Here is a 26,232-nt window from a genome sequence, read left to right on the forward strand (position 1 = left end):
CAAGAGAGAAAAGAGTAGAAGACAAAAGCAGTCAAACTGTGTAATCTTCTATCTGTATTCAACGAACTGTCTATTTGGAGGTTCGCCTTGCTCTCCTATTTATAGCCTTAAAGAGAGAATCTCCTAATCCCATTACGAGTTTCATAATCCAAATTTTTTATTTGGATCTGGACTCTCTTTAACAGATAGGGATAATCCCTTATCTTATCTGTAGATAAAGATCAACATTCCTAATCAATTAGGAATTCCTTTGATCCAAATCTTTATTTGGATTTGGACTCTTTAAGTGGATAAGGATAACTCCTTATCTTATCTGTTGATCCAAATTCCAGATCAGCCCCTATTTAATTAATCTTATTAACCTAGTTCGAATTGGGCTTTAGGCCCATTAAGTTTATATGCTCATTTAACCTCTTAACCTACTGCCCAGTTGGCTCTCCTTGGTGTGGGACCCAAACATTGATGTACACATCAGCCACATGGGTTCAGCCCAGCCTTTGTTACAAGCCCTGGCCGAATTCACTGTAGGAGATAGTGAACCCCTGAGTCCATCACCATGGGCTCTTACTGGGCCCAACATTTACACTAAATGGTCCTCGAGTCCAGCCACCTTATGAAAACCCAAGGACTGTGGGTAGATGCAAGATTAGCCCATCAAGTATTACCCTCAATGGTCTTACACTTAACCTCTCAACCCATAATGATCAGACACTGCCCGACAAGAGAGGACCTCTCCCTCGGCTGTAAGGTATAGTGCTGCACTCTCTACTCACATGGATCCCGGGAATTAAAACCATTTGCAAACATTTTGAAACCACAATATATATATATATATATTTATATCTATATAAATATATTTTGCAAAACAAATTTCAACGGTTGAAATCAACTGCCGGCAGTTTAGGTTTCCATCAGAGAGAGTGCATCCCCGATCATTCACTTTGTCCGACAAAGGGGCTGATCCTGTCACTATGATCACCCACTCAGATGAATTCTTGGACTGTCCCAACATACCCAGGTTTTGACCCCCTCTAAGGATCTCACTGATTGGCATATCAAAGGCAACCCAATCTGACACCCAGTGTAGTACGATAATCGAGTCTAGGGGTTAGGTGTAACATTCCAGTTTTGCCTATCTATTTCCACTGTCCAGGGCAATACTAGAATTTCGGTCCGGTTTAGGGTTTCAAGAAAACCCACACTGCATGTGCCTCAGGTTTCACTCTAGCAGCTGAGATAAGCCACCCCAACCAACTTGGTGGTACATCAGTGTCAGCCTTGGCAGGATAAATCTCCCCAGATCTTTCCAACGGTTGTGAAGATTCTAAACTAACACGAGTCTCATTAAGTGTCCAGTTTAAGGGTATTACACAGAAACACACCACAATGACATGAATCAGTTATGTACTTTATTCATTTACAATAAATGTCAAAAAAGTACATCAATCTGATTGGAGCTAAGGGCATAACTATCTAACAGCTCCCACTTGCACTTAGGTATAATTGGGTACAAGCCGGAGTCCCATACTTTCCACGTGTTTCTCAAACACTTTCTATGTCAGTGGCTTAGTCAATGGGTCTGTTACATTTTCTGCTGATGCTACCTTCTGAATCAGGACGTCCCCTCTTCCAACTATCTCCCGCAATATATGGTACTTACTCTCGATGTGCTTCGACTTCGAGTGGGCTCGTGGCTCCTTAGCCTAAGCAATGGCTCCAGTGTTGTCACACAACAATGGAATGGGTGATGTGCTGGATGAAACTACTCCTAATTCCTGAATGAACTTCTTCATCTAAACGGCTTCTTTGGCAGCTTCACTTGCAGCAATGTATTCGGCCTCGGCTGTGGAATCTGTGGTGGACCCCTGTTTGTTGCTTTTCTAGCAAACAACACATGATCCTATCGTGAAGATATAACCAGATTTAGACTTTCTATCATCTAGATCTGACTGGAAATCAGCATCAGTATACCCTTGGATCTGTAGTGAACTACCATCGAATACCAGACAAAACTCTTTTGTCCTTCGAAGGTATTTTAGTATATTTTTCACAGTGGTCCAATGCTCCTGCCCTGGGTTAGATCGGTATCTGCTTACCACACTCACTGCCTGAGAAATGTCAGGACGAGTGCACAGCATGGCATACATGATGCTCCCTACGGTTGAGGCATAGGGAACCTCTTTCATGCTCTTAATCTCTTCGGGAGTCTTGGGAGACATACTCTTGGAGAGAGTGACTCCATGCCTGAATGGAACATTTCCTTTTTTGGAGATCTCCATGTTGTATCTCTTGACTATTTTGTCTATGTAAGCAGACTGGGATAATCCTATTATCCTCTTCGATCTATCTCTATAGAGTCGAAGACCCAGTATGTAGGAGGCTTCTCCAAGATCTTTCATGGAGAATTGCTGTGAAAGCCACACTTTCACCGTAGTTAACAGTCCTACATCATTCCCAATGAGTAGAATGTTATCTACATACAAAACCAAGAACGTAGCCTTATCTCCACTGGTCTTTGTTATGGGCCCGGGCGTAAGATCTCGTCACGGGTCGGTCCATGGAGAGAAAGCTCTGCTTTCCCTTGCGCCTTCCCTTGCGTGCAGAACCTATTGTGGAAAACCGAATGGGTGATTTGTCCAAGAGACCACCCGAACTCTCCGAATGGGTGATTTGTCCAAGAGACCACCCGAACTCTCATCACTCTTCCCTTGACTGGAAAACTGAACGTCTTTATTTCAACCCATAGCTCCTTAAATAGGAGATTACAAAAGGGGGTTCCTTGTTGGATTCGGCTTGGCTAGGGTAATCCAACTTAAACTCAAACTCCTAATTACCTACTCCTAAAGGTAACACAACTCTTACTTAAGATAAGGATAAGGGATGAGGAATGGTGTAGCTGGTGGCGAGTTGGCGGGCAGAGCTGATGTGGTAAGATAAGTGTGGACCCACCCTGATGAGCTGTCATGTGGGCCCCGCCCTACTGTTGCTGTCAGGTGGTGCGCGCGTCTCGCAGTGCTGCTGCCGTGAGATGCGTGTTGCTGTCGTGCGGTGCGTGCTGCTGTCTAGTGCTACTGCCGTGCGGTGCGTGCTGCGCGCTGCCGGGCGGTGCGTGCTGCGTGCTGCTAGGCGGTGCGTGTTGCTGTGCGGCCTGCTGTGCATGCTGCTGCCTTTGACTCTACCGCATTGCGCTGCCGGGCGGTGTGTCCATAACAGTCTTCTCGTAAACACAAGACTCATCCAGATTTTGCTCAAAGTCAAACTGTTTGATGGTAGAGTCAAAACGGATGTTCCAACTCCTAGAAGCTTGCTTAAGTCCATATATGGATCGGTTGAGTTTACAAACCATGTGTTCCTGACCTGCAGTTATGAAACCTTGCGGTTGCTGCATTATAGATATCTTCAGTAAGATTTCCATTCAGGAACTCGGTTTTGACATCCATTTGCCAAATCTCGTAGTCATGGTAAGCTTCTACAACTAGTAGGATCCTAATGGATTTAAGCATGGCCACAGGTGAAAATGTTTCCTTATAATCGATTCCCTCTTTCGTAGTGTACCATTTCACCACTAGATGAGCCTTGTAGGTCTCAACTTTACCATTGGGGCTCTTCTTACTCTTATAGATCCATTTGCAACCAATTGTCTTTACCCCAGGGGGCGGATCTACTAGAGTCCAGACTCCATTGGTCTCCATTGAGTCCATCTCAGCTCTCATGGCATCCACCCACTTCAAGTAATCTATGTCCAACATAGCTTCCGTATAAGTCACGGGATCCTCCTCACTGGTCGTGGCTTCCACCAAGTAACTTTCTTGGTCATAGCCATAACGAACTGGAGGCCTGGAAACCCGGGTAAATCTCCTAGGTTGATTATTTTCTAGAGCTGGTGGGACATCTCCCACTACCCTTGGGCTCTCCTCATCAAGAACAACTTCCTGATGATGATTATCTAGGATGTAATATTCTTCTAAGAAGTGGGCATTTCGACTGCAAAACACCTTTTGCTCTTTTGGATCATAGAATAAGTAACCCACAGAGCCTTTGGGGTAGCCTATGAATAGGCAATGACTGGTTTGGGATTCCAATTTATCAGCACTCGTTCTTTTAACATGTGTCAGACAATCCCAAATTTTCAAGTGTCTCACGCTTGGTTTCTTACCGGTCCATAGCTCATATGGAGTCTTAGAAGTGGATTTGGTTGGAACCCGGTTCAACACGTAAATCGCAGTCTCTAATGCGTAACCCCAAAAGGATGTGGGTAGTTCCGAGTGTACGAGAAGTAATCGGACCATATCCAATAAAGGCTGGTTCCTCCTTTCTAACACACCGTTTAACTGTGGTGTAGCAGGAGCTAGTTGTAATACTATCCCATTGTCCTTTAAGTAGTCCCTGAATTCGTCAGAGATATTCGCCACCTCGATCTGATCGAAGGGTCTTAATTTCTCTCCGTAACTGTTTCTCGACTTCTTGTCTGAATTCTTTGAACTTTTCAAAAGATTCAGACTTATGTCTCATTAGGTACATGTAACCATACCGCGAGTAATCATCGCTTAAGGTTATAAAATAAACATGTTGGTTTCGTCATCTTACCCTGAAGGCAAGGTTCACAGGTTTGAAGATCTACGGTTAGAAAATCCAAAGGACCATCCTTTACCAACCTTGTGATATGATCTATATTAATGTGGCCAAGTCGGTAATGCCACAGGCACGTGGGACTTACTGTATCACGAGTCCTCTTCTTGGGGATTATTTCTGATGTAGTTTCGGTAATGTTTGTTTCCAGAGAAGGATGGAGAACATTGAGACCATTCTCAAGTTCTCCATGTGCGAGGAACTTGTTATTCCATTTAATAGTAATCACATTACTAAATAAGATAGAATAACCATCATGCACAATTTTGAGACAAATCAAATTTCTTCTTAAATTAGGTACGAAAAGACAATCTTTAAGTACAATTGTTCCTTCTCTGAAAACTAGTTCTATAGTTCCTATGGTTGTAGCTGCAACTGTTGCAGAAGTCCCCAAGTAGAGCGTCACTTCTCCGTCACTTAGTCGTCTTATTATCTTGAACCCCTGTAGTGAGTTACATGCATGAGTTGAAGCTCCGGAGTCAATATACCAGGAAGCAGAAGTGACCAACAAGTTGGTCTCTATGATAAAAGATTCAAAATTACCTTTCTTCTTAGTCTCTAGAAATTGAGGACAGTTCCTCTTCCAGTGGCCGGCCTGTTTACAGTAGTGACAGGCATCCGATGCCTTATCCTTCTTCTGCTTTTTAGTTTTGCTACCTTTCTTCTGAGCCTGCCTTTTAGCCTTCCGCTTTTTCTTACCTGATTTGCCACCTTCAACAAGCATGGCAATCGGCTTATCCTTTTTAATCAGTTCTTCAGCCCTCTGCAACATATTGCTGAGTTCCTGAAGGCTAACGTTTAGCTTATTCATGTTATAGTTCATGGTGAATTGATTGAAGGACGAAGGCAAGGAATTGAGGACAACATCAATTTTGGTGTCATGGTCTAGCCCTGACCCGAGAGCCTCTAGTTCATTGATATTACCCATCATCTTTAGACAATGGTCATGAACCTGTTGGTTCTCGGTCATCTTTGCGGTCATAAACAATTTTAAGACCTTCTGACAAGTAGAACGGTTCTGCTCTTCATACATAGTCTTCAGACTATCCAATATATCCTTGGACACTTCGATCTTATCGAATTGTTGCTGTATCGGATTATCTAAAGAGGCTATAATATAACACCGGGCAAGAGAGTTTTTCTCTTCCCACTCTTGATACTCTCTTCGTCGGGCCTCAGAAGTCCTATCACCCGGACGATCTGGAGCAGGGTTCTTAGCAATTTTGTCCAATTTTTCAGACGTTAGAACCATCAAAAGGTTTCGAAACCAGTCAGCATAATTAAGGCCCTTGAGTTTGTTGTCATCCAACAGTTTGGTGAAGTTTTTGTTTGCCATTTCTGGTAAAGGCAAGGCAGATTTGTAAGTCCACAACCTAATTGATTCATGTCATCACATAGATATGGCTTTGAATCTATGTTCCATTTCCATTTTGGGCATCTCTGAGATTCCCTCCAATCTCAGTGACAGAGACAGTTATGTCTCTGGAAATGTGGGAAACCACATAGGGTACATGGAGCCAACTGTTTCAGTTGCAAAACCCCACCACCTTCTGTGATGGATCTCATCCACTCATCTTATGAGTTTTCCCTTTGGCCTCTGTCAAACAAGGTTCATAGCCATTTTAGGTTAAACCTTTCTGTCCAGTAAGTGCTCACCCATCATGTTCGTGAACGCCAAGGTACCGTGAGAGAGTCTTTCATTTTAGGATAGGCCCCTCCCACATCGATCTATGACGCCCCTATCATCTCATGAAGCAATCCAGCCAATTGCATTAGCAGATGGATAGCCTAATTTTATGGTGCATCCCCACCCACCAATACAGTCAACCTTCATACTAATGATGGAAGGCCTTTAGAGAATTCATCATATGAAATTCCCTATCACATGCACTTATGTTAAATGGAGGGATCGAAAAACTCCCTAGAACTTATTTAGGTCAAACCAAAGTGGCTCCCACTGGCTTTCATAAAGTCAGATTTAGATGGGCCCTAAATGGCTAGGGTTCCGCACAGATCCTCTTGGGGAGGAAGCTGGTGTGGGGCCCACCATGTAGGAAGATCATCCAATGATCTTAAGGACACTATGGCAATGATGTGCATTCAGCCATGGTGATCGAAAGAGCCATTGTTGCATTAACATGGGCCAAGCACTTATGGCCCATGTAATCAGCACATCACATATTCATACATGAAAACCATAATTGATCCAATCAATTAAATAACTATAAAACCCATATGTAAAGCCCATTTAATTTCATAATATTACCAATTAACAGATTAAAACTGGGTTTTATAGATGTGGGCCGAATTGCATCTTGCAATTAACCATCAATCCCTCGGCCCATATAGGAAATTTTAGGGCTGAGAACAACCCCCATCAAACCATAGATTCGGTCCAACCATTTTGGTCCAATCTGGTTTGAATGGGTCTAGGGTTTGATGTTTAATTCAATATTCAATTCAAGAAGATCTGGAATTAAACAACTGATACAAGACAATCAAGAATCAGTAAGAGGGCTGTTCGCAAGACTGCTACCCTGCAAAACAAAGATTAGTTCGCAGTATGCAGTTCCCAAAACTGCAAATCGCAGATGGCTGAACCCAAATCTGCGAAGTTCTCTCCTTTGCGCTTTCTGCTTCATTCTTGAATGAAATAAAATAGAAAACCTAATTTTTTTTTAATATTACATCAGATTTGAATTCCTATACATTGTCTAAAAATAAAAAATAATAAAATTAATTACAAACCATGAATGAATAGAACAAATCAGCAGGTGCGCAGAGTTCTTGCGCCATTAAAGAATTCGATCTCCACCATACGAACAGCCCAAAGTCCAAGAAAAATATATAGAAAAATTCTAGATATAAATCAGATTAACAAAGATTTAATTTCAGATCATTCGCACAAAAACTGGGAAACAATTTTACAAAAAAACGCTAACTGCGCAAATCGGGTAGAACGCCTTCTACCCATTTGCGCAGATCCAGATCTAGTTTAATTCGGTTCAAGATTTGAACCTAGCTCTGATACTACTGAAGGGATGAGAGATCCATCATATGGATGGCCGAACCTTGCAGGAAGGTTGGGCGAAATTTCAAAAAATTTCTCTCTCCCATCTGGGAATCGCATTCCCTATTTTAGAAAACTGTATTTTCAATGATCAATCTTGAATGAAACCGGACCAGATCTGAAACCAAAAGGGAGGAGAGGGATATACTTGATACAGAGTAACAGTAACTCTCAATGAAGGTGTTCACGCCCAAGGAGAAAACCAAAAATCGCTCCCATTGAAGATGACACAGTGTGAGGTGAAGCAGAATCAGCAGGATGGCTCTTTAGCAAGAACCAAATTCTTCAGCAAGAATGTAGTGGAGGGCTGGTGAGCACAACTTTAGATTGCGGGTGAACGGGTGCGTAACGCGTGGGAATCTGCCTAACAATTTGGGCCAAATCCTGAAGAAAACTAAAAAGAGCTATTTGATGAGCTTGTGTAGTATTAGGTAGTTGGTCAGGTAAAGGCTGACCAAGCCAATGATGCTTAGCTAGTCTTTTTGGATGATCAGCCACACTGAGACTGAGACACGGCCTTGACTCCCACGGGGGGCAGCAATGGGGAATCTTGGACAATGGGCGAGAGTAGCGTGCTGGAGCAGCTTGTTGATCGCTTTGTTCAAAAATGACACGAAGCTGGATATGAGTAGATGTTGGTCGAAAACGTCTCTCATTCACAATGGAACAGAATGATCTTCTAGCAAGAAGCAATATCAAGAACGGTTCGTGATCATTCCCACAAGTGGAGATCGAACTGGGTAGGAGCAGCAAGAGTAGGAGAGAAAAGAGCAGAAGACAAAAGCAGTCGAACTGTGTAGTCTTCTCTCTGTATTCAGCGAACTGTCTGTTTGGAAGTCCGCCCTGCTCTCCTATTTATAGCCTTAAAGAGAGAATCTCCCAATCCTATTAGGAGTTTCCTAATCCAAATCTTTTATTTGGATTTAGACTCCCTTTAACAGATATGGATAATCCCTTATCTTATTTGCAGATAAAAATCAACCTTCCTAATCAATTAGGAGTTCCTTTGATCCAAATCTTTATTTGGATATGAACTCTTTAAGTGGATAAGGATAACTCCTTATCTTATCTGTTGATCCAAATCCCATATCCGCCCATATTTAATTAATTTTATTAACCCAGTTCGAATTGGGCTTTAGGCCCATTAAGTTCATGTGCTCATTTAAACTCTTAACCTATTGCCTAATTGGCTCTCCTTGTATGGCGTGGGACCCAAACATTGATGTACACATCAGCCACATGGGTTCAGCCCAGCCTTTGTTACAAGCCCTGGCCGAATTCACTGTAGGAGATAGTGAACCCCTGAGTCCATCACCATGGGCTCTTACTGGGCCCAACATTTACACTAAATGGTCCTTGAGTCCAGCCACCTTATGAAAACCCAAGGACTGTGGGTAGATGCAAGATTAGCCCATCAAGTATTACCCTCAATGGTCTTACACTTAACATCTCATCCCATAATGATCAACCACTGCCCAACAAGAGAGGACCTCTTCCTCGGCTACAAGGTACAGTGTTGCACTCTCTACTCACATGGATCTCGGGAATTAAAACCATTTGCAAACATTTTGAAACCATAATATATATATATATATATATGTATATCTTTATATAAATATATTTTGCATAAACAAATTTCAATGGTTGAAATCAACTGCCGACAGTTTAGATTTCCATCAGAGAGAGTGCATCTCCGATCATTCACTTTGTCCGACAAAGGGGTTGATCCTGTCACTATGATCTCTCACTCGGATGAATTCTCGGATTGTCCTAACATGCCCAGGTTTTGACCCCCTCTAAGGATCTCACTGATTGGCATATCAAAGACAATCCAATCCGACACCCAGTGTAGTACCATAATCGAGTCTAGGGGTCAGGTGTAACATTCTAGTTTTGCCCATCTATTTCCAAGGTCCAGGGAAATACTTGATCTTCGGTCCGGTTCAGGGTTTCAAGAAAACCCACACTGCATGTATCTGTGAATTTTCTAACTATAGAAGATCTTCCAACCTGTGAACCTTGCCTTCAGGGTAAGATGACGAAACGACCATTTAACGGTAAACCTGAAAGATGTACATGCACGCTTGACCTTATACATACTGATGTATGTGGTCCCATGAGTGTTAGGACACGTAAGCAGCACATTTATTTCATAACATTTACCGATGATTACTCACGGTATGGTTACGTGTATCTAATGAGACACAAGTCTGAATCATTTGAAATGTTTAGAGAGTTCAGACAAGAGGTCGAGAAGCAGTTAGGGAGAGAAATTAAGACCCTTCGATCGGATCGAGGTGGCGAGTATCTCTCTGGCGAATTCAGGGACTACTTAAAGGACAATGGATAGTATCACAACTAGCTCATCCTGCTACACCACAGCTAAACGGTGTGTCAGAGAGGAGGAACCAGACTTTATTGGATATGGTCCGATCACTTCTCGTGCATTCAGAGTTACCCAAATCCTTTTGGGGTTACGCATTAGAGACTACGATAAGGTTACGTTCCTGGTTCTGTATGTAGATGACATTCTACTAATTGGGAATGATGTAGGAATGTTGACTACGGTGAAAGTATGGCTTTCACAGCAATTCTCCATGAAAGATCTTGGAGAAGCCTCCTACATACTATGTCTTCGGCTCTATAGAGATAGATCTAAGAGGATAATAGGATTATCCCAATCTGCTTACAATGACAAGATAGTCAAGAGATACATCATGGAGTCACTCTCTCCAAGGGTATGTCTCCCAAGTCTCCCGAAGAGATTGAAGGCATGAAAGACGTTCCCTATGCCTCAACCGTAGGGAGCATCATGTATGCTATGCTGTGCACTCGTCCTGACATCTCTCAGGCAGTGAGTGTGGTAAGCAGATTCTAGTCAAACCCAGGGCAGGAGCCTTGGACTGTTGTGAAAAACATACTAAAATACCTTCGAAGGACAAAAGAGTTTTGTCTGGTATTCGATGGTAGTTCACTACATATCCAGGGGTATACTGATGCCGATTCCAGTCAAATCCAGATGATAGAAAGTCTACATTTGGTTATGTTTTCACGATAGGATCGTGTGTTGTTTGCTGGAAAAGTAGCAAACAGGGGCTCTACGGCGGATTCCACAACCGAAGCCGAATACATTGCCACAAGTAAAGCTACCAGAGAAGCCGTATGGATGAAGAAGTTCATTCACGAATTGGGAGTAGTTCCATCCAGCACATCACTCATTCCATTGTTGTGTAACAACACTGGAGCCATTGTTCAGGCTAAGGAGCCACGAGCCCACTCGAAGTCGAAGCACATCGAGAGGAAGTACCATGTACTGTGGAAGATAGTTGGAAGAGGTGACATCCTAATTCAGAAGGTAGCATCAGAGGAAAGTGTTTGAGAAACACGTGGAAAGCATGGGACTCTAGCTTATACTAGATTGGACCTAAGTGCAAGTGGGAGCTGTTAGATAGTGTATGCCCTTTGCTCCAATCAGAATGATGTACATTATGAATTTATTGTAAATGAATAAAGTACACATTTGATTCATGTTCCTGTGGTGTGTTTCTGTGTAATACCCTTAAACTGGACACTTAATGAGACTCGTGTTAGTTTAGAATCTTCACAGCCGTTGGATAGATCTGGGGAGATTTATCCTGCCAAGGCTAGCATTGATGTGCTACCAAGTTGGTTGGGGTGGCTTGTCTCAGCTGCTAGGGTGAGACCTGAGGTACATGTAGTGTGGATTTTTTTGAAACTCTGAACCGGACCAGAATTCCATTATTGCCTTGGACCTTGGAGATAGATGGGCAAAACTGGAATGTTACACCTGACCCCTACACTCGATTATGATACTACACTAGGTGTAGGATTGGGTTGTCTTTGATATGCCAATCAGGGAGATCCTTAGAGGGGGTCAAAACCTGGGTATGTTGGGACAATTCGAGAATTCATCTGAGTGGGTGATCATAGTGACAAGATCAGCCCCTTTGTCGGACAAAGTGAATGATCGGGGATGCACTCTCTCTGATGGAAACCAAAACTGCTGGCAGTCGATTTCAACCGTTGAAATTTGTTTTGCAAAATATATTTATATAGATATATACATATATATATTGTGGTTTCAAAATGTTTGCAAAAGGTTTTAATTCCCGGGATCCATGTGAGTAGAGAGTGCAACACTATACCTTGCAACCGAGGGAGAGGTCCTCTCTTGTCGGGTAGTGTTTGATCATTATGGGTTGAGAGGTTAAGTGTAAGACCATTGAGGGTAATACCTGATGGGCTAATCTTGCATCTGCCCACAGTCCATGGGTTTTTATAAGGTGGCTTGACCCAATGACCATTTAGTGTAAATGTTGAGCCTATTAAGAGCCCATGGTGATGGACTCAGGGGTTCAATGTCTCTTACAGTGAATTCGGCTAGGCCTTGTAACAGAGGTTGGGCTGAACCCATGTGGCTGATGTGTAGATCAATGTTTGGGTCCCACGCAATACAAGGATATCCAACTGGGCAGCAGTTTGGAGGATAAGTGAGCACATAGACTTAATGGGCCTAAAGTCCAATTCGAACTAGCTTAATGAGATTAATTAAAGAGGGGCGGTTCTGGGATTTAGATCAGTAGATAGGATAAGGGATTGTCCCTATCCACTCAAAGAGTCCAGATCCAAATAGAGATTTGGATCAGGAAACTCCTAACTAGATTTGGAGGGCTGATCTTTATCTGCAGATAAGATAATGGATTATTCTTATCTCTTAAAGAGAGTCCAGATCCAAATACAAGATTTGGATTAGGAAATACCTAATGGGATTAGGAGAACCTCTCTTTAAAGCTATAAATAGAGGAGCAGGGCGAACCTCCAGATCACCCTTCAGTGTATTGATTCACGAGAGAAGATAGCATACAGTTGGACTGCCTCTATCTTCTGCTCTTGCTCTCTCCTGCTATTGCTGCCATAACCAGTTCGATCTCCACTCTAGGAGCGATCAAGAAAGGGTTCTTGATATCATCTTTTGGCAGAAAAGGTGATCTGAAGTCGTGATCACTCGCCCTCCATCAGATTCTTGCTGAAGAATCAGGTTCTTGCTGAAGAGCCATCCTGCTGATTCTGCTTCTTCCTGCACCTTGTCATTTTCGATGGAAGCAGTCTTTGGATTCATTGGAGGTTAATATTACTTCGTATCAGGTATAACCCTCCACTCCCTTTTGGTTTCAGATCTGGTCTGGTTTAGTTTCAAGATTGATCATTGAAAATGCAGTTTTCTAAAATAAGGAATGTGATTCCCACATGGGAGAGAGAAATTTTTGAAATCTCGCCCAACCTATTTGCAAGGTTCGGCCATCCATATGATGGATTTCTCATCCCTTTAATAATGTACATCAAGATATATCTTTACAATGCAGTCTACTTTGGACATTGTTTTTCTTTTAAGTGTTTTTTGCTCTAGCATATTCTTCAAGGGGTCAGATCACATCCCCCACCCCCGTGATTATTAATAAAACTTCCTTTTCTTTTTCAAAAAAAAATCAGAATAATACAGGTTGTTGTCTGGATTGATTTCTCTTGTTTTTTTTTTTTTTTTTTTTGTTTGGAGTTGGTTGGGAATAGTTTTGTTTTTTCTTTTTTCTAGGGTGAATTCTGGTCATCTTCCTTGTAATCTTTTTTTTTTCTTCTTTTAATAAGTTTTGTTTTATTACCCAAAAAAAACTGAATACAGAATAAGTTGTTAGTTGTCCCTATCATGTAACTTGGTTAACTTTTCCCTTCGATGGATTCATTAAATTTCTGGTCCAGATGATCACCTGTAGTATTCATGGACTGGTCGATTGGTTGGTTGTCCTTTTAGTCTACTGATAGGCTCTCTTAAACTTCAGCAATCTTTTATCACTAAATATTATACTAGAGGTATCCTACTAATGCAGACTGCAAAGAGTAACAAGGCCATACATATGGTTTGTATTAAGCTGGCTTGCCTACTTTTTCCAGGTCAATATTCCAAATAATAAGAGCTTATTAGCAATTCCAGCTGGTATTAAGCAGAAGCGATATGTTGATGCTATAGTTCAAAAGGTACTATTGTTTATTTGTGGTTTACATCTCTTAAGAGGCTTGCCTAATTTCTTCAAATTTCAGTTTGTTTCAGAGAATTTTACTGTTGTTCTTTTCCACTACGATGGGAATGTTGATGGTTGGCTGGATCTAGAGTGGAGTAACAACGCCATACATATAGTTGCTCAGAATCAAACAAAATGGTATGACCTTTGAAGTGTTTTTACTTCTATTTTGGGTCATTTGTGAGTAGAGAAGATTGCATGTTTTTGGGCTGTTGTTAAAAACTCACAGTACCATCATTATATTTTGGAATAAATCCTTGTTAATGAAATTTGGTGGGGAAGTCTACCGCATTCTTTTTGGATTTTTTTAGGATGAAGTGTAATAATATTAAATTGAGTTTGGATACCGTTGAGAACTTATGGTTATGATCTTCCTATCTGGTCCTACTTTCTTGCTTAGAAGATCTCTGAGTTGGATCTTTTGTATGTCTTGTCCCACCAATTCCATGTCCCCAATGATTAGTGTATCATGGCTAGCATTTCCCTAGGGTCTCCATTACTTCTTTAACATACTATGATTATGGCATATTTTTTTTGTCCCAGGTGGTTTGCGAAACGTTTTCTGCATCCAGATGTTGTTTCCGTTTATGATTATATATTTCTATGGGATGAGGATTTAAGAGTAGACAATTTCCACCCTGGAAGGTACTTATCAAGGTCTTCTATAATGTTAGTCTGTTCTGCCGTTGTTGTCTTTTCTTAAAGTCTGAATTGTAGGTAAGTGAAGTATTAAAGGCTTTTTGTTTGGAGTGCGGGCATTTATATTTGAGTAATTACAGGGCAGGGTTTATTTTATGTTTCTGGTCAGCAGCATTTGATGTTTTGTAATCTCTGGTATTTAAAGTCATTTATTCAAATGTTATATGTATTGATAAACAGGGATATTTTTTGTATTTATGACTAAAGAAAGATAAATGGTTCATCTTTCTCCATGATTATAGGTGTTGGATTCCTTCTGTCTTCAAAATCTGTATGTTCAAAAAATATTTGCATTTTTTATCAAAGGGTTTCCTTTTTATTCCAAAGTCTTGTGCTTCTTAGATATTATGTGTTTAATAATCTGGGTTAGATGATATATCTTCCAAGGGTTTACTTATTCCATGTAGAGAGACTGGGCCGAATGGGCCATAGCCCATTACTATCTTTTTGATTAGTTCTTTCTTATTATTAGTTCTTAATTGGCCTTTAATCCTTTTTTATGTTTTCTAAGCATGCTGATGAGGTGGACGCCTACTTAAAGGTAGACTTGTAATTTATGTAATCTAAGTAAGATTAATAAAAGATTAGAGAGGAGAAAGAAGAGATCATTGAACTCCTCATTTTTTCTCCATTCTTTCTTCTTCCTCTTGTTGTCTTCTTCTTCTCTTTCTCTTCTACCTTAATCTGAAATATTTTCACTATTTTTTATTGGTTTGAATTACATCTTTCCATACACCTTTACCCATCAAAAATGGAAGAAAGAAAGAAAGCTAGAACCTCAGGAAGTGTCCTGTGATGTAAAAAGCTTGATGTCAGAAAGAATTTATACCCTCTTCTTTTCTAAGCTTTGTCTTCATTTATTAGAGCAGTCAGACCTTATCCAATTCCCTTATAGGAAATTTTGAGGTGGTTTATTAGAGTAGTGGGTCTTGGGCTGGTTAATGCATGCAGGGAAAAGGAAAGAACAAGTGCAGATAAATTGGAATCTAAGACCAGTCGTTGCTTATTTGTAGGTTTCCCAAAAGGCTCTGTAGGTTACCTATTCTATGATCCGAAAGAACAAAAGGTGTTTTGTAGTCGAAATGCCTGTTTCTTAGAAGAAGATTACATATTGGAGAATCTTCAATAAGAAGTTGTTCTTGATGAGGAGAGCCCAGGAGTAGTGGGAGATGCCCCACAAGCTTCAGATACTCAACCTAGAAGGTCTACCCGGGTATCAAGGCCTCTAGTTCGTTAAGACTATGACCAAGAAAGTTACTTAGTGGAAAACACGACAAATGAGGAGGATCCCACGATTTATGCGGAAGCAATGTTGGACATAGATTCCTTGAAGTTGGTAGATGTCATGAAAGTCGAGATGGACTCGATGGAGACCAACAAGGTCTGGACTCTTGTAGACCCACCCCCTGGGGTGAAAGCAATTGGTTGCAAGTGGATTTACAAGAGGACGAAGGGCCCAGATGGTAACATTGAGACCTATAAAGCTCGTCTTGTGGCAAAAGGGTACACTCAGAAAGAGGGAATCGACTATGAGGAGACATTTTCGCTGGTGGCTATGCTAAAGTCTATTAGGATCTTGGTAGCTGTAGTAGCATACCATAACTATGAGATTTGGCAAATGGATGACTAAACCGCTTTCCTGAATGAAGATCTTACTAAAGATATCTATATGCAACAACCGCAAGGGTTCATTATTGCAGGTGAAGGGATGAGAGATCCATCATATGGATGGCCGAACCCTGTAGGAAGGTAGGGCGAAATTTCAAAAATTTCACTCTCCCATGTAGGAACCATATTCCCTATTTTAGAAAATTGCATTTTCAATAATCAATCTTGAATCTAAACCGGACCAAATCTGAAACCAAAAGGGAGTGGAGCGTTATACCTGATACGAAGTAATAGTAAACTCCAATGAAGGTGCTCACGCCCAAGGATGAATCCAAAGACTGCTTTTACCGAAGATGACACGGTGCAGGATGAAGCAGAATCAGCAGGATGGCTCTTCAGCAAGAATTTGATGGAGGGCGAGTGAGCACGACTTCAGATCACTTTTTCTGCCAAAGGATGATATCAAGAACCCTTTCTTGATCGCTCCCAGAGTAAAGATCGAACTGGTTATGGCGGAAATAGTAGGAGAGAGCAAGAGCAAAAGATAGAGGCAGTCCAACTGTATGCTATCTTCTCTCTTGAATCAGTAGACTGAAGGATGAACTGGAGGTTCACCCTGCTCCTCTATTTATAGCTTTAAAGAGAGGTTCTCCTAATCCCATTAGGAGTTTCCTAATCCAAATCTTGTATTTGGATCTGGACTCTCTTTAAGGGATAAGGATAATCCATTATCTTAGCTGACAAGGGAGTGTTTCAAAGGTTACTGGGGAAATTTCATTATCAATGTATGACTCGTCCAGACATTTCATATACTGTGAGTCATCAGCCAGTTCATGCATGCTCCCAGAGACACATATGGCTGTTGTAGAAAGGGTGTTATGTTACCTTAAGGGAACCCTCGGGAAGGGTATATTATTTGCTAAAAATGGACACATGAAGGTAGAAGCATATATAGATGCTGATTGGGCAGGAAATGTGGATTATAGGAGATCCACATCAGGATATTGTGCTATGGTAGCTGGAAATTTTGTTTCCTGGAGAAGCAAAAAACAATCAGTGGTTGCTAGATCTTCAGCTGAGGCAGAGTATAGAGTTATGGCCCATGGTATTTTTGAGTGGTTTTTATGGCTTAGATCTCTCCTTAATGAGATGATTGTTTCATGTGACGAGTCACTGATATTGTGTTGTGATAACCATGTTAGACAGTTTTGTATGCCCTTAGCTTCAATCCGATTTGATGTACTTTTGACATTTAGTGTAAATAAATAAAGTGCATGTTTGATTCATGTTGTTTGGTATAATTCTGTGTAAAACTCTAAAACTGGACACTTATAGAGACTCGTGTTAGTTTTAAATGTTCACAGCCATTGGATAAGTCTGGGGAGATTTATCCTGCCAAGGCTGATACTGGTGTGCCACCAAGTGTTGGGATGGCCTGTCTCGGCCACCAGGGTAAGACCCAAGGCACATGCAGTATGGGATTACTCGAATCCTTGAACCGGACCAGATTTCCAGTATTGCCCTGGACCTTGGAGACAGATGGGCAAAACTGGAAAGTTACACCTGACCCCTAGACTCAATTATGACACTTCACTAGGTGTCGGATCGGGCTGTCTTTGATATGCCAATTAGTGAGATCCTTAGCGGGGATCAAAACCTGGGTATGTTGGGACAGTCTGAGAATTCATCTGAGTGGGTGATCATAGTGACAGGATCAGCCCCTTTGTCGGACAAAGGTAATGATCGGGAATGCACTCTCTCTGATGGAAACCAAACTGCCGGCAGTTGATTTCAATCGTTGGAATTTTGTTTTGCAAAATTAATATACATATATATATATATATATTTGTACGGTTTCAAAATGTTTGCAAATGGCTTTAATTCCCGGGATCCATGTGAGTGGAGAGTGCGGCACTGTTCCTTGTAGCCGAGGGAGAGGTCCTCTCTTGTCGGGCAGTGCTTGATCATTAAGGGCTGAGAAGGTTAAGTGTAAGACCATTTAGGATAATACCTGATGGGCTAATCTTGCACCTGCCCACAGCCCCTGGGTTTTTATAAGATGGCTTGGCCCAGGGACCATTTAATGTAAGTGTTGGGCCCATAGGGTCCATGTGATGGGCTCAGGGATTCACTGAACTTTTCAGTGAATTTGGCTGGGCCTTGTAATAAAGGCTGGGCTAAACCCATGTGGCTGGTGTGTAGATCAATGCTTGCGTCCCACGCCATACAAAGAAGCCCAATTGGGCAGCAGATTGGAAACTAGTTAAGCACTGTACACTTAAATGGGCCAAAAGCCCATTTCGAGCTGGGCTGATATGATCACCCATCCATGGGGCATGTCTGGGATTAAAGTTAGAAAAGGATTGGGCTTTTAACCTTATCCACTCTGGGAGACCAAATTCAAATCAGATTTGAATTTGGTAACCTCCTGATAAGATCAGGAGTAAGCTAACTTAATCTGCAGATAGGATTAAGATCATCCCCTATCCAAATACTGATTTGGATTGGGATAACTCCTAATTAGGAGGTTTCTTAATCAAGAAGAAAAGAGGAGAAACTCTAAGAGAGATCAATATCAGATTTCGAACCTAGGGTTTTGTGAAAGCAAGAAAACATCCTGCGAATTGAGATTGGATCTCATACAGACTCCAGAAAGAAGAGAAGCTATTCAGCCATCTTCGTCCCAGGAGTTCTCCTCCAGCCGCCGCCATCCTTTCTTACAAGATTCGATCTTTGAAGAAGAAAGAAATCAAGAAAATGTTTCTTGACATCAGTTTTGCAGAAAAGACTGAAAAGATTTGGTGCTTAGAGTTTCTAGTGGATTCTTGCGAAGGATTCAGTGTGTAGGACGCACTCTGCTGATTCCGTTCCACATACAGCTGTGTCATCTTCAGCAGAAGCGGATCTTGGTATCCTCTTTGGGCGTGAACACCAACTTTGGGAGATATTGCATCTCTGGATCAGGTATAATTCCTCTCTTCCCTTTTGGTTCAGATCTGGTTCGATTATGGTTCAAGTAGGATCCCTGAATATTGTATTCTAAATTTAGGGAATACGATTCCCAGTTGAGAGAAGGTAGGAAAATTTTTGAAATTCGCCCACCCATTCCGCAGTCTTTATGGCGTCCATTAGATGGATCCTACCATTCTTTCGAACCAAGCTGCTATTAACATTGCTCACAACCCAGTTCAGCATGATAGAACTAAGCACATTAAGGTAGACATACACTTTATACGAGAGAGAGTGGCTTCAGGAGAGGTGTGCCTACCTTTCATTGCATCAGAAGAGCAGCTAGTAGATTTTCTAACTAAGGGAGTCGCAAAGGCAAAGCTTCAACATTATGTAAGCATGCTGGGCATGATTGACATCTATGCTCAGCTTGAGGGGGAGTCTAGTGAGAATGGGTCGAATGGGCCTTAGTGTTCTTTATTTCTTTTAAGTAGTATTTAAAAGTTATGTTTCTTAGTTAGGGTCCTTAGTTATGGGCCTTATTTTATTTTCTTTAATTATTTCTTTAGTGCTGGCCGCCCCATTAAGGGCATCCAAGTAATTGTACTCAAACTAAGAATTATTAATAAAAGTGATGAAAGACGATTAGAGAGAGGTTCAAATTCGTCTTTTCTCCCTTCCCTTCTTTTCTTCTTCCACAACCTATTGCTGAAACTTCTTTCTTCTTCTTTCTCTTTCTCTATTTTCTTCTTTTCTTGCATTATCTGAATTACTGTAGGTGTAATTTTCATCTCTTCCTTCAGTGTGGAAGTATATTATTGGTTCATTTTGGAGGCCTCCTGTCTACAGATACTTGAAAATTGTGAAATCAGAGGGATTGGAGATATCTCAGCCAGCTTTGGACCCAAAGTCTTCGGATATTTATCATAGGATCACCATCCGCAAAAAATCCAAAATTTTGCATAGGTGAATGACTTACCTTTTACACTATTACTAATGTATATTTCATCTCTTAAAACATCTGTTGCATAAATGCAAAACAATGTCATTTACTTTATGCAGAAGAGTATATGATAGACGAGGAAGTGTGAAGTGTTCAGATGCTAGCCAAGAACCACCATGCACTGGGTTTGTTTTTTCTATTGAAATGTTGAGAGTTTCTATTTTATTTGTTAAATGGATATTGTTATCTATTACCATTAATGTGCTCAAGTTATTTTCTCTAATTATAATATGCCTGTAAACAATTATTATTTATATACTTCATTTATAGATGGGTTGAGGGGATGACTCCAGTATTTTCAAGATCTGCTTGGCGTTGTGTTTGGCATCTTATCCAGGTAAATTACTTTTTTGTCCCATAATGCCTTGTATAAGATAGAACTAGCTTATTCATTGTAAGTATCATTCCATGAAAATTACTCATTTCAAGTCTATTCCAGATGGACAACATTGTTGTGAATGTGATATTTTGCTCTTTGTGAGTTTTCTTCACATGGAACAAGTAAAAGGGAATAACCACTCATTCTTTTTCTTCCTTTTTCCAGTCCTAATGAATTATACAAATGCAAGTTTTAGCTGATACAAAAGACATTTGTATTTTGTTATCTTGAGTTCTAAGCTATGGTGCAGAACCTCACAGGAATTAACTGAAACTCTAGGATATTTTTACAAACTATTAAAATCAATCAACCACTCTCCAATTCCAATAACTCCTGTTATCCCTGCCATTAATCTGCATTCTGCTTGTTTGTCAAGTGCTTCTGATTTTCTCTGAAGCTAGGGAGTTGGACTTTGTTAGGGGAATTTTTTTTGTATAATTTCTCACATAACATAATTCACCCAATTAGACTAATAACTAGGGTGTCAATTGGACTGGATTTGGTCCAAAATGATCCAGTCCAATGTGAGTTCATTATAAATGGACCAGGTCCAATCCAATCCAATGAATGTTTTGGACCAATTTGGACCAATCCAATTCAATGCCTGGACCATCCATTATAAATGGACCAGGTCCAATCCAATCCAATGAATGTTTTGTACCAATTTGGACCAATCCAATTCAATGTCTGGACCATCCATTATAAATGGACCGGTCCATTGACACCCTTGCTAGTAACTAGGTTTTTTGTTATTTGGGTAAGCCCCATTCAGGAAATCACGTAGATGTTCCCTTAATTACATCTTTGCTAGGGGTAGAGAAAACCTTTTGATTTTGATTCAAAAGTACAAATGAATATACTAAGCTAAGTATCATTTCTATAGAATTTTCCTTTGAAAATTCTAGTATATATTCCCTCTTTGTTTAAGAGAAAACCAACAAATATAAATAAACAAACTTTTTATACATAACAGATAAATAGGTGTCATAAATAGTCATATTTCATCAATAAGGCTACAAATGGCCTTTAAATTGTGGTTATGTGCATTATTATGGTGTGAAGAACCCATAATCAGTCAAGGGATTAAAAGAGCCCAACAGCTGAAAATCAGTAAACTGTTGGTGGAAGGCGACACTAGGCTGGCTGTTAGCTGGCTACAGAAGGAAGATTTTAGTCTTTGGAAGTTATCAAATGAAAAAAAGAAAATTAACCAACTAACTCAAAACATGCAAATTCAGGTTCAGTGGGCCAAGAGGAGTTCTAATTCTCTGGTAGACACTTTGGCCAAACAAGGGGTGGGAAGAGCAAATCTCTTTTGGGCATTGTTGTAATCTGATCTATAAGGTTAGGGAGGGTTAAGAGTTTTTACCCCTCCCTTCCTATTGTATATTTCTATTATCTTTTTTCTTAATAAAAGTTGTTGTTATTGATAAAAAAAAAAATCAGCCAAGTTTCATGAACAAGGTTGTAGATGGTTTTCCTCCTCACACATATGTTAATATGCTACGAGGAACCATAATAAGCCAAATTGCATGAACAAGGCTGTAGATTGTTGTCTCCCTCACAAAAAAATGAAACAAGGAGAAAGAAAAAAATAAAATGAAAACAATAAGGAAAGAAGGTGTGAAAGGAGTATAAAGAAAGACATAGGCCTAATAGAGGGAGTTGTAGGAGTATCATAATGAAGAGGTGGAGGAATACTGCAATCCCTACCTTCTTTCTCCTCTTCTTCCTTTTCTTCCACACCACAATCTTCTTTTCTTTCTCCTTTGGTTTGTCTCTTGTTGTAAATTCTATCAACTGAATAGCATTAGCCAAAAAAGTGGCATTAACCCCTTCTCTTGTAGGAGAGGAGTTTATATAGAGGAGGGAGGTGGTTAAGTAACTTCCCACTGGGGGATAACTCTCTCCCCTAGGGTGACATGTGTCCCCCCACTTCAAGTGGTTAAAGGAGGGAAAATAGCCCTCTTGTTAAAATAAGACAAATGGCATCCCCTTAATAAATAAGTGGGACACCTCACAAAAATTTTAATTAATACAAATAAAACTTTTTTTAGGGCCTGCTGTCCCATTAAATGGGCTCTACTGCAGGCCCATTAAAACTTTTTTTAGGGCCTGCTGTTTACTAAATTGGACTAGGCCCCTTTCTTTCCTAAATTATTTCAGCCCATCCATGGGACTGACTGGGCTTAAAAGTTAGGTTGGAAAGAAAGCCCCTTTTTCTTTTTTTTTCTTTAAGCTGTGATTAGGAGTATCTTAATAACATGCTCCCAGTCCAGCAAAATTAAGGACTTGACAGACTTTCATGTCTTTTATTGTGTGCCAGCCTAGAAAATCTGAAGGCCTTGGCATCAGAAATATTAAATTGGTTAATAAGACTCTTCTGGGTAAATGGTGTTGGAGATTCAGCAAAGAGAGATACAGCCTATGGAGAAGAATTATTGAAGACAAATATGGGCTCACAAACCTTGGTTGGGATTCAGGCCCCGGTCTATCCCCGAAGGGGCGTGCTCTGTGGAGCAATATAGCCTCTATTCTCCTTGATTTCTTGAAGGGCATCAGGTGCAAGGTTGGTAGAGGTAATCGCCTCAAATTCTGGCATGATCAGTGGTGTGGGAATCTGGCTCTACAGGAGAGATTCCTCTCTCTTTTCGACATTGCACTTGGTAAGGATGCTGTGGTTGAAGACTGATTTGACTCTGTGAATGGGGAGGTTGTTTGGGGCCCCACTTTTCGAAGAAATCTCAATGATTGGGAAATCAGCCCACTGGCTGAGCTGTTAACCTTGTTCAAACATCCTGCCTAATTATCGAACTGAAGATGAAAGGTTCTGGTCTTGGTTCTCCTCAGGCAAGTTTTCCTCTCAGCTCTTCTACAACAACTTGGTGTCTTTCGAGGACATTGATTTCCATTGGGCTTTGATCTGGAATTCCCATGCCCCATCCAAGGTTGCCTTCCTGGTTTGGACTGGTGCTTGGTAAATGCCTTACCACTGATCAACTGCTCAGAAGGGGAATGCTACTTTCTAACTTCTTGTGCCCCTTGTGTAATGAGACTTTTGAATCCTCCAATCACCTTTTTATCCATTGCAGTTTTTCTTCCCAACTGTGGGACATGGCTTGGTCATGCTTCGTGTTCAGTCCTGCTTACCTGAATCAGTTCTTCAACTTCTGGAAGGGTGGTCCCTCAGGGGTTTGAATGCTAGGGGCAAACTGCTTTGGAGAATTTTTCCATCTTCCATCCCATGGGCTCTCTGGAAGTAAAGAAACAGCTGAGTCTTTGATAACAATTATTCTGATGTAATTTCAGTTAAAAACAAGGTTGCATGCTTTTTTGTGTTCCTGGTTAAGTGTACAAAGGGGCGTTCATGGGTACCCAGCTTTTCTCTTTTTTGCAAGCTGGACCTTTCTTTCGTTAAATCTTTTTGTATTCCCAATGTGCAGGCTCTCATTGTACATGGGCTGATGTTTCTTGATTTCTCTCATATTTTAATACATTGCAATGCTTACCTGTTTCAAAAAAAAAGTGTTAATGGATACTCCATTCAACTTTCCTTATCAAAGTCCGATTTTGGGTGTGGTGAAAGTGAAACATTAAATTTTGAGACCTAACATTTGGAATCCAATCATTACCATGGTTGTTGTTGTTTGGATGTCTTTGTTGCCAATATTCTCTTACTCATGCATCGTAATGCATGCCATGCTAACAACTTGTCACTTCTATAGACTTCATTAAGGAGTTGCCATCACATGCTTATTATGCTTATGCTGTTTCTGGGTCTATGCAGAATGATCTTGTACATGGATGGGGAATGGATATGAAACTTGGTTATTGTGCACAGGTGAGATTTTCATTATATGTGCAGAAGCATAGACACAATAAAATCGTGGTTATGATATTTGTATGTCTTCTGGTGTGTAGATATATCTTGTGGACATAATCTCTAATGTATCCACTACTTATATCTTCTGTTCTTTTGAATTAAATAAAAACTTTACAATATTATGTTTTGTATATTGTAATTCACTAATTTTTTGATTATGGTCCTTATATTCCTTACTATTCCTAGAACTACTTTCTGAAGTTCTTCTTTGAAATCCTTTTAACGATGAGAACTAAAAACTTGGGTTCTTTCATGTTAATTTTTTATGCGTGAATGTGAACATGGTTCAGTATGAAATTTTACCTTAGGAACTATTTGTTGGATTTTAGTATAGAAAAAACATTTGTAATATTTCTGAATCAGGAGTCAATTTCTTACATACATGCATTTGTGTACCCAAAAACGTGCATCAGTCAGATATGCTACTAATACACCTTTTGTCTTGGTTTTCCATTTTAAATTTGTTCTAGTAGTTTGGAATTTGTTTTAATATGCTTATCAGAAATTGTTTTTGTGCTGTGTTAGTTTTTTATTTTTATTTTTCCGATTCCTTTTCTTTTTTCCTGTCACAGATTAAGAATATGTTGTATATTTACCGCTATGCACCATTTGTTGACAGGGTGATCGAACAAAGAAGGTAGGAGTTATTGACAGTGAATTTATTGTCCATAAAGGGATACAAACTTTAGGAGGATCCTCAGCAAGAAAGGTATATTGTTTTCATGTATAATTTTTTTACATTTCTAGAATTTGTTTTTTTTTTTAATTTTCGGTACTGGCAAAAATGAAGACAAGTTACTGTGCAATTCCATTTCCTCCATGCAGAGGGCCTGACTGTACACCCTTTCCCTTCTCCATTTGTTATAAGAATATATAAGATATCTACTTATGGACTTAATTATACTTCCCCTGCTGTAGTATATATTTTTCTTTTCAATTGGTTTTCTTAAAACATTAATGGCTAAATCATCATCCCTTGTAACTGTAAAGAGAGTCAAAATGTTGAATGCTTTCAAATTATGGCTATTTTGAATTAATAAACTTTGGAGGATAAGTTGAACTCAGAATAAGAGAATCTTCATGAACTCTAGTCCAGTTTGGCAATCAAAAAGGGGTCTTAGCAATACCTTTCAGTGAGTATGAAAATAACAAGGAAGGTTTCATGCTTGAACCTGATGAAACAACAATCTTGATCAAGGTTTTAAGAACCAACCTGGACATTGAACCGCTTTGGCCACCGGTTTCTGGGTCAGCAGTTCGGTTGTTCGGATCAAATGGGTTGAAATGGTCAAGGCAACTTTATTGCATCTTGAGTCCTTGACCATTGAATTAGCATATTAGGAAGAAATATAAATAGAGAGGAGGTAGCTGTCGGTTGGGAAAGGAAAGAAAAAAGAGAAAGGAAAGGGAAGAAAGAAAAGGAAAGAAAAGAAAGGAGGAGGAGGAGGAAGTGGTGGTGGTGGTGGTTCACCCGCGGTGACGGAGGAGGAGGAAGAGGAAGTGGTGGTGGTGGTGGTGGTTCACCCACGGTGATGGTATCAGACAGCAGCGGCGAGCTGGCCACAGCAGATCTGACCTCAGATCTCATCTCAAATCTACCAGATCTCAGATCTCGCTGATATCTCTCTCTCTCTCTCTCATCTCAGTGATCTCTGATCTGAGATCTCAGAACTGATATCTCTATTTCAAATTTGAGATCTCCTCTGTTTATACTTCCTTAAAAAGTTAAATAAAACCATGAACCGCTGCCTGGGTTGAACGGTTTAGCAGTTCGACCGCCCAGATCAGTGGTTCTTTGACCATTTCAATGTTTTTTTGAGAATTAACGGTCTAAATCAAAACCGGACCCGGAGACCTGACCGGTTCCCAGTTCAAACACCCGGTTCAGTCTGGTTTTCAAAACCATGACCTTGATGC

General features: G+C 40.4%; 1 protein-coding gene across 13 annotated transcripts in view; it reads left to right on the forward strand.

The window, feature by feature from the left end:
• Positions 1-26,232, forward strand: part of LOC104612579 (uncharacterized) — a 73,702-nt gene that overhangs the window by 28,581 nt on the left and 18,889 nt on the right. For all 13 annotated transcript variants that reach the window (XR_737830.3, XR_016080223.1, XR_016080222.1 and 10 more), the window contains 8 exons: positions 13,667-13,750; positions 13,814-13,932; positions 14,338-14,439; positions 19,900-20,016; positions 20,113-20,178; positions 20,324-20,390; positions 24,220-24,273; positions 24,935-25,024. Coding sequence is in view for 10 of the 13 variants with exons in the window: in XM_088894395.1 (XP_088750521.1) it covers positions 13,667-13,750; positions 13,814-13,932; positions 14,338-14,439; positions 19,900-20,016; positions 20,113-20,178; positions 20,324-20,390; positions 24,220-24,273; positions 24,935-25,024 (699 nt within the window). In the remaining 3 variants the exon portion in view is untranslated. The remainder of the gene's footprint in view (positions 1-13,666; positions 13,751-13,813; positions 13,933-14,337; positions 14,440-19,899; positions 20,017-20,112; positions 20,179-20,323; positions 20,391-24,219; positions 24,274-24,934; positions 25,025-26,232) is intronic.

The sequence above is a fragment of the Nelumbo nucifera genome, chromosome 1 (genome assembly GCF_055504915.1).
Source record: "Nelumbo nucifera cultivar China Antique chromosome 1, China Antique-T2T, whole genome shotgun sequence".
Lineage (NCBI taxonomy): Eukaryota > Viridiplantae > Streptophyta > Magnoliopsida > Proteales > Nelumbonaceae > Nelumbo > Nelumbo nucifera.